Source organism: Marmota marmota, unplaced genomic scaffold (assembly GCF_001458135.2).
Source record: "Marmota marmota marmota unplaced genomic scaffold, marMar, whole genome shotgun sequence".
NCBI lineage: Eukaryota > Metazoa > Chordata > Mammalia > Rodentia > Sciuridae > Marmota > Marmota marmota.
This window is the reverse complement of record NW_025999853.1, coordinates 48,779,319-48,786,973: the sequence shown is the minus strand read 5'-3', so window position 1 is coordinate 48,786,973 and position 7,655 is coordinate 48,779,319. Positions and strand designations below refer to the sequence as shown.

Genomic DNA, 7,655 nt, shown 5'->3' with positions numbered 1-7,655 from the left:
ATTAGTGGGCAACATTAGGTTAGAATTTCTTTTTTTAAAAAAAAGAAAAAGATTAGTCCAGTCCTTAACAACAGTTTGAGATATACTGGTGTATAACATCCTTAATACCATGATTGTACACCTCCCAGGGCTCATTTCTAACCACCCCACCCACCTTAACCCTCTACCCAGCAATAATAAACAATAATGCCTAGTTTTCCAAGCATGGAGTTCTGTTTCATGACTCCACACAAGCACACGCTCTGGTCTGATTTGACTTCCTTTCTTCTCAGAAATCTCTTCATACCTCAAAATTCTGGACTGCCTCATCGCCTCTCTTGGATCCCTGTCCAAATCAGTCCCTCACAACAGGCAGAATAGGTAACTTGCCCTTTAACACTTCTGTCATAGTCTGTACCCTTATTATTACAGTATGTTGTAATAATTTGTTTGTATGGTTATTCCCCTACTAGTCTGAGTTCTACATAGAAAGAAGTTAGGAACATTTGTCTTTAAGAAGTGAAGCACTTCTTGTAAAAGAACTGAGTCATGAGTGCAGATACACCCTTATTATTCCAGCTACTAAGGAGGTTGAGGCAGAAGGATCACAAGTTCAAGACCAGCCTCAGCAATTTAGCAAACCTAAGATCCTAGGTTTGACCTTTAGCACGTGTATACACACACACACACACACACACACACACACACTCTCTCTCACATGAAATTGAAGGATGACACTTCATGGACTAAATTGAAGGATAACACTTCATAGACCATAAATTCTGATGTTATTAGAGGAGAGGAAAAGAAAAAGGAGAATCACTGCTTTATATTCATTTTTTCTTTTTTTTATATATCTCTATTTTTTTATATTTACTTTTATGTGGTGCTAAGGATCCGAACCCAGGGCCTCACGCGTACAAGGCAAAAGCTTTTACCACTGAGCTACAACCCCAGCCCTATATTCATTTTTTCTATTACCAGTAAGGATTTCAGCTTTCTATGTATAGTACCAGGGTGTGAATTAACTTACCAGAGTAGTGGACATTTAAGAATGCCAATGAGCCAGACTTGCGGGACTCACTGGAAACTAAGAGGAGGAGAGACATAAAAACAAATGTCTTCACTTAAAAACAATTTTGTCCAGGCTCAGTCCCTTTTGCTCTGAATTTTGTGTTAATTGCCCTCTTCTTAGTTGCTCAGGCCTGTAAATAGCATCATCAATTCATTCATTTTAGAGGGCAAACCAGGTATCAGGCCTCTAAAGAGGTTCTGAGCTGAGGGTAATACAACTATATTGAAATAGTGTATAAAGACCTCCTTGGAGAGGTGGGAGGAATTAATTTTGCCTGGAGGCATGGAGGTGGTCCAGGAAGGAGAGGGTCCAGGAAGGTGAGTTTGAGCCACAGTGAGTGAGTCTTCAAGCATTTGGCACTGTGAAAAAGTGGGGAGGAGGAGTGAGCGGTGCAATCTGCTAGATGAAAATCTACACGTGCCTGGGAACAACAATCCTTCTGGTTCGCAGTGACTGGTTTGCAGTATCCTCACTCCTCTTCCACCCACTTTCTCCCTTTTCTTCACAATCTTTTTCCCCTTTTCCTGGAGAACTAGGTCCAAGGATGCTGTCTCCTTTCCTGGAAGAGACCAGTGTAGACAATAAAAAGAATATTAAACTTTGATTAAATGAGATCAGTTGATCTGCTGTGTGCATTTGAGAACACTGATGGGGGAGGGGGGAGCAGGTACCGATGTGGTCCTAAATGAACAAGTGGGACACTAAGAAGAATGGGGCCCATGCAGAAAAAGCAATGAAAATTTTTGTTGTTTTTTTCTCATTCCCTTTTTGTCCCTCCCCCAACACACACACATACACACACACCCTCTTATCTTTATGTTTTTCTTAGTTTCTCCTGGTCTTAGTCTCTCCTACCTCTCTCTCCCTTTGCTAAAGGCTGGAAATTCCTTGTTCTCAACGGAAGGGAGTAGGAGGGGAGTGGGGGTGGTAGGAGTGGGAGGGAAGCGAAGAACAGACATCTCAGCAGCTCCGGCGCGGGCTGCGGGGGCGCTCTGGGCCTCTGGCGGGGCCTGACAAGTCAATGATTTTTAAAATGTATATATTTTTAAATCCACACATAGATGGGCCCCAATACAAACCTAGATAGACAGAGACACAGATATACAAGTAGATATAAAGAAACATAAATACATAAACTCAGGGCACTGAGCTTATTTATTTAAGACAATAGCGTCTTAAATTTGCTTTGCATTCTACAATTTGCAGAGTTTGTCACATAGTTTCTATTTGAACCTTATGACAATGTTGAGATACAAATACCCGGTAGTTTCACTCTCCCACACAGAGGTTCGCACCCGGACCCTTTCTGACTGCGTTTCAAAGAGTGGACAAGCCCCTTCCGCGGGATTTTACTCCTCTCCTTCCTCTCCCGCCAAGCCATCCGCCGCAGGACGCGGACCGGAGCCCTCAAAATCGCTCCTCCCTCCTCTTCTTTCCTGGACCCAGACCCAGGAGCCCATCACCCAGCAAGTTGCCGCCCCCTTCATTCACGCCCTACTCCGCCTCTTTCCACCGACGGGCGTAGCCCAGCAGATCCCAGGACTCAGCACCGCCCCAGGGGGGCCAGTGGGAGGGAGGGGGCGCCTGGAGCAGAGGCTGCGTGGGCGGAGGATGTGCGTCACGGGGAGCGTGGGCGGGGGAGGGCGGGGGCACGTGGAAACCCGGGGCCAGTGGCTGGCAGCCCGGACTCCAAAATAACCCGAGTGGGGGTGGGGGAGGGGCACTAACACTCCTCCAAGGGTGTTGGGAGGTGCCCCCGGAGGGAGCCCCTCTAGGAAAGCTCCTTCCTTGCAGGATGGGGTTTGGGATTGGGGGGGCCTTACTGGTTCCTACCACCCACATTATATGTGGTGTTTAAGAGAATGAAGACAAAAGTCTGAGCTACTGAGATCCTCCCAACCAATAACGCACCCCTTCTCCCCTACCCCCACCAGAAAAAGGTCCCCTGGCCAGGCTAGAATGTAGAACCAGGCGGGACCCACGCCACCCACGCCCTGCCTGACCGAGCCACTCAGCAGGGCGGAATGGGCGGGCGGGGCTGACGTTTGCACCTAAGGGGACCCTGGCCAGTGGCTAGTCCTCTAGCTTTCCCCCACCTCCTTTCCCCGCAGCCTAAAACCCCCACTTGCCCGCCCCCCCCACCAGCCCTCCTAGTCGTGGGCGGGAGTGTAATGGGAACCAGATGGGGCTAGGAGAAAGCAAGGGGGGAGGGGCGGTGGGTTGCGAAGTGGGGCTAGGCTCCTTGAAGGAGCTCCTCCCTCTAGCTCTTCCACTGGGAATCACGTCGGACGCTCCGGACCTCTTGCTCATCTTTCACAACACTCTCTGCAGCGAGTCCTCTAATAGACAGTCCTAGAAGAGGTGTTCTCCTTATCCCAGCTTTGCCATCTACTCCTCAAGAGGTCCCCAACCTCAGCACATAGGGTGTCATCCCCCCTCCCTGCCTGATCACTAACAAAACGCCTAGCACCTAATCAACACGCACCTATCTGATGACTTCTCGCTTAACCCGCCCATCCCTAGTCCCCAAACTCCGGGGCTGACTGGAGGCAGGGGTGTAGAAAGCCTGCGTTTCTGAGAGTTATCTTAAGAACTCCTTTTGGGGCTAGAGAAGGGCGCTGGGATTCCTACAGAAGTCCGCGCTCACACTTGCCCTAAGTACCACTCCCTGGGAGTCAGATGCACGCACAAGAAAAAGCCGCGCACCCCAAAGCCTTCACCAACTTTTCCCCACACTCTCCTCTAACATTCACACGAACAGCAAGCACCATGAGGCCGGAGTGTGGGCAGCGGACTTTCGTATAGTTGTTTAGACGAGTGTGCACGTACGTGCGCTTCTCTGTGTCTTTGTGTACCTGTGCGTGGTTGTGAAACAGCACTCTCAGCTTGGAGGGCCAGGGGTGGGGGGGGAGTAGGAATGTAGCCGGCGGGGCGCTCACGTGGGTACGTGGGCGCAGAGAGGGCCGGCTGTGCATCCGGCGTGGGCGGCAAAGAGCGACCTCGCCCGCCCGCTGGGTCCCCGAAGCTCGCCCTCCACAGCCCAGCCTTGGTCACCTCAGTCCCTGACTCCGAGCCCCCGCCCCCGCCCCTGCCCCACACCTCTTGCCCCCAGTCTTCTCCTTTCTGTCTTTGCTGCGGCGTCTCCGGCAGCCCAAAGACCCGGGCGCCCACCCCCAACCCCTGGCCCCAGCCCCCGGCTCTGCCCACGCCCTCCTCCCGCCAGCCCAGCAGCCAGCGCAGCGCCGGGCCTCGCTCCCCGTGCGTCCTGCGGGGGTGGAGGCGCGGAGAGGCGGCTAGCGCAGCCGGGGAGGGGGGCAGAGGCATAGACAGAGGCGCGGAGGCTCGGAGAGAGAAGACGTGGAGGGAGGGACTGAGCCTGGACAGCGGTGGACACAGCATCGCGCCGGGCAAAGCAAAGCGTGCAGCAGGCACGGAGCGCCGGGCATCGAGAAGGCAGCCCGGGTGGTCTTCGACCGTCCATGCACAGAGCGCCCTCCCCCACAGCCGAGCAGCCGCCGGGCGGAGGGGACAGCGCCCGCCGGACTCAGCAGCCTAGACTCAAGTTAGTGGGCAAAGGGAGGCGGTGAGGAGTGGAGATGGGTGGAGCTGGACTCAGGAATGGGGTCCGGAGGGTGGAGGTCGAGGAGAGGACGTGGGGAAGTGGGACGGGGGTGGGGGGTGGAGACTGATGGAAAAGGGGGTGAGTCTTCGAATTAGGGGACCTTGGGAAAAGACAAGGAGCTGATGAAGCTGAATACAAAAGAGTACTATCTCGTTCTCCATTCCAGATTTACTCTATGGGCATGACCTAGCATGAGAACCCCCTGTAAAGAATGCGGGAGCCCCTAAGTGCCTGGGGAAAGCCCAGAAGCTTGAGCTGGCGACCGTACGGAGGGTGGGGGACGCACAGCTGTATCAGTGTGTTGTTGGCACAGAGCGTGGTCCCCGGGTCCAGGAGAAGCTAGCGCCTTTGAGTTAAAGGCGCATCAGCCGGCTTGAAGCAGGGGATGCCTGAGGCGTCCCTTCCTGTATTTGACCGTTCCTTCACAGCGTGGGGAGGGGAGTTTCGGTGTGCAGCCTCCCGCTGAAGAGGCCTTCAGCGACTCCCCACTCTCCTTAAAGATGTGGGTGGAAAATAAGGGAGAGGAGAGTAGGCGGGAGCCCCCAGGCGGTTTTCGCCTACAGACGCTACCACTGTGGGAGTGTGTGGGTGGAACAGCCCCGGAGCAGAACAATTGAGGCGCCCCTCCCCTCCCCCATTGCCTGAGCTGAAGGGACAGGACTACCGAGGGAGTGGGGAAGGCCACACCAGGGGAGGTCACAACTGAGGGGTACTGGGCAGGCTGGAAGGCAGGAGAGGTCTTGGAGGGAGAAAGCAAGGGGGACCGCCTAATTTGTGGGAAAGCTGAGGGTAGAGGAGAAGGGTCCACCTGCCTCACTGAGTAGGAAAGCCAGGGAAGGGGCCACACCCCTCCCTCAGCCACCTGGGCAGGGATGCTATCTGGCCAGCAGCAGTGGGTCCCACTGTGAGTAGGAGAGACTCCTATATTCTCTTTTCTTTGGGAAGTTATGTTAAGTGGTATTAAGACTGTTCGGTGTTTAGAGTAAAAGGTGAGGATTGTTTTGAGGGAGAAAAAAGGTCCAGCCATCTCAGGGTGCGATAATGGGCCTCAGCATTCCAGGTCTTTTTGTCCCAGACCAAAAAGATCGAAGATGAAGATGAAGGGTAAGAGTCTGACTTATATAGACAGCACTGGCTTTTGGTGCATAAGGGTAGCCTGTGATGGCTCTATCATGGTTATTGCTCCAAGAGTGCCACATTCTCATAGTCTGTGTTCAGCTCTCAACATTGGGCAGAAAGAGTATTCAAAGGAGGGAGGGGAAGAAGAGGAGGCAAGAAAGAGAGGTCAATTGTTAGTGTGGGTTGGTACCCAGAAGGGGCATTTGCACTGACTGCCTCTTTTTTGTACCCTCCTCAGGGCCAGTGCCCGAGCCATGGCACTGCCTCGGACACTGGGGGAGCTGCAGCTGTACCGGGTCCTGCAGCGCGCCAATCTCCTCTCCTACTATGAGACTTTCATCCAGCAAGGAGGGGATGATGTGCAGCAGCTGTGTGAGGCTGGTGAGGAGGAGTTCCTGGAGATCATGGCACTTGTGGGCATGGCCACCAAGCCTCTCCATGTCCGACGCCTGCAAAAGGCACTGAGAGAGTGGGCCACCAATCCAGGGCTCTTCAGCCAACCAGTCCCTGCTGTGCCTGTCTCTAGCATTCCGCTTTTCAAGATCTCTGAGACTGCGGGTACCCGGAAAGGGAGCATGAGCAATGGGCATGGCAGCCCAGGGGAAAAGGCGGGTAGTACCCGTAGTTTTAGCCCCAAGAGCCCCCTTGAACTTGGAGAAAAACTGTCACCACTGCCTGGGGGACCTGGGGCTGGGGACCCCAGGATCTGGCCAGGCAGGAGCACTCCGGAGTCGGACGTTGGAGCAGGAGGAGAAGAGGAGTCTGGTTCACCCCCCTTCTCCCCACCTGCAGGGGGAGGAGTCCCTGAGGGGACTGGGGCTGGGGGGATGGCAGCAGGTGGTGCTGGGGGTGGTCCAGACCGGCTGGAGCCAGAGATGGTACGGATGGTGGTGGAGAGTGTGGAAAGGATCTTCCGGAGCTTCCCAAGGGGCGATGCTGGGGAGGTCACATCACTGCTGAAGCTGAATAAGAAGCTGGCACGGAGTGTGGGGCACATATTTGAGATGGATGATAATGATAGCCAGAAGGAAGAGGAGATCCGCAAGTACAGCATCATCTATGGCCGCTTTGACTCCAAACGGCGGGAGGGCAAGCAGCTCAGCCTGCATGAGGTGAGGACCCAGGTCCTCTCAGTACTGTCATTGATTCCTAGGTTTCAGTCTGCTTGCCTCTTGAGAATTTCTATGTTCTCCAGCTCTGTTTCATTGCCCCTTGACCAGGACCCTTGTCTTGGACCCGCTCCTTCCCACACCCACCCTGGCTGCTGCAATGCCTTCATTCTTAGCGAGGAGAGCAGAGATAATAGGCAAGAGCCCAGCTGCTCAGTAGTATTCACTCAAGACCCCACAGGAGTGGAGGAGGCCCTGAGCATTACTAGGAAGCAGTGGGTGCTGCTCTCCTGTCTTCCTCCCTTAGAAAATTCCTGTGTATTGTCCAAACAAAGCAAGCCTCCTGTGGATAGGTCTCTTTGATGGTAAAGTGGGGTGAGGTGGTCTGGGTAAAGCAATGGGGGAGTTAGGATTCTGTCTGTGCCTCCTCCACAGCTGACCATCAATGAGGCTGCTGCCCAGTTCTGCATGAGGGACAATACACTCTTACTTCGGAGGGTGGAGCTCTTCTCTCTGTCTCGCCAAGTGGCCCGAGAGAGCACCTACCTGTCATCCTTGAAGGGCTCCAGGTGAGACCCCTTCCCTGGGTTCTTCCTAGATTGGAATGCTGCCAAGGAGTTGGATCACGTCCTGACTTCCAGTTCAGGCAGCTCTAGACCTGCTTCCCACCCACCTGCATGCTTTGCCTTTGGTCAAGTTAACTTGTCTGAGGTCTGGTTCCTCCTCCCATCTGCCTTGGCTCCTCCCAACC

At 53.8% G+C, this 7,655-nt stretch overlaps 1 protein-coding gene across 2 annotated transcripts in view; it reads left to right on the top strand.

The window, feature by feature from the left end:
• Positions 1-4,077: 4,077 nt before the first annotated feature.
• The window catches only part of Nab2 (NGFI-A binding protein 2), a 6,227-nt gene continuing 2,649 nt past the window's right edge, over positions 4,078-7,655 (top strand). The window contains exons 1-3 of one of the 2 annotated variants that reach the window (XM_015483158.2): positions 4,078-4,616; positions 6,034-6,907; positions 7,340-7,473. In XM_015483158.2, the coding sequence (XP_015338644.1) occupies positions 4,534-4,616; positions 6,034-6,907; positions 7,340-7,473 (1,091 nt within the window). In that variant the 5' untranslated portion in view covers positions 4,078-4,533. The remainder of the gene's footprint in view (positions 4,617-6,033; positions 6,908-7,339; positions 7,474-7,655) is intronic. The other variant, XM_015483157.2, reaches the window with a different exon arrangement.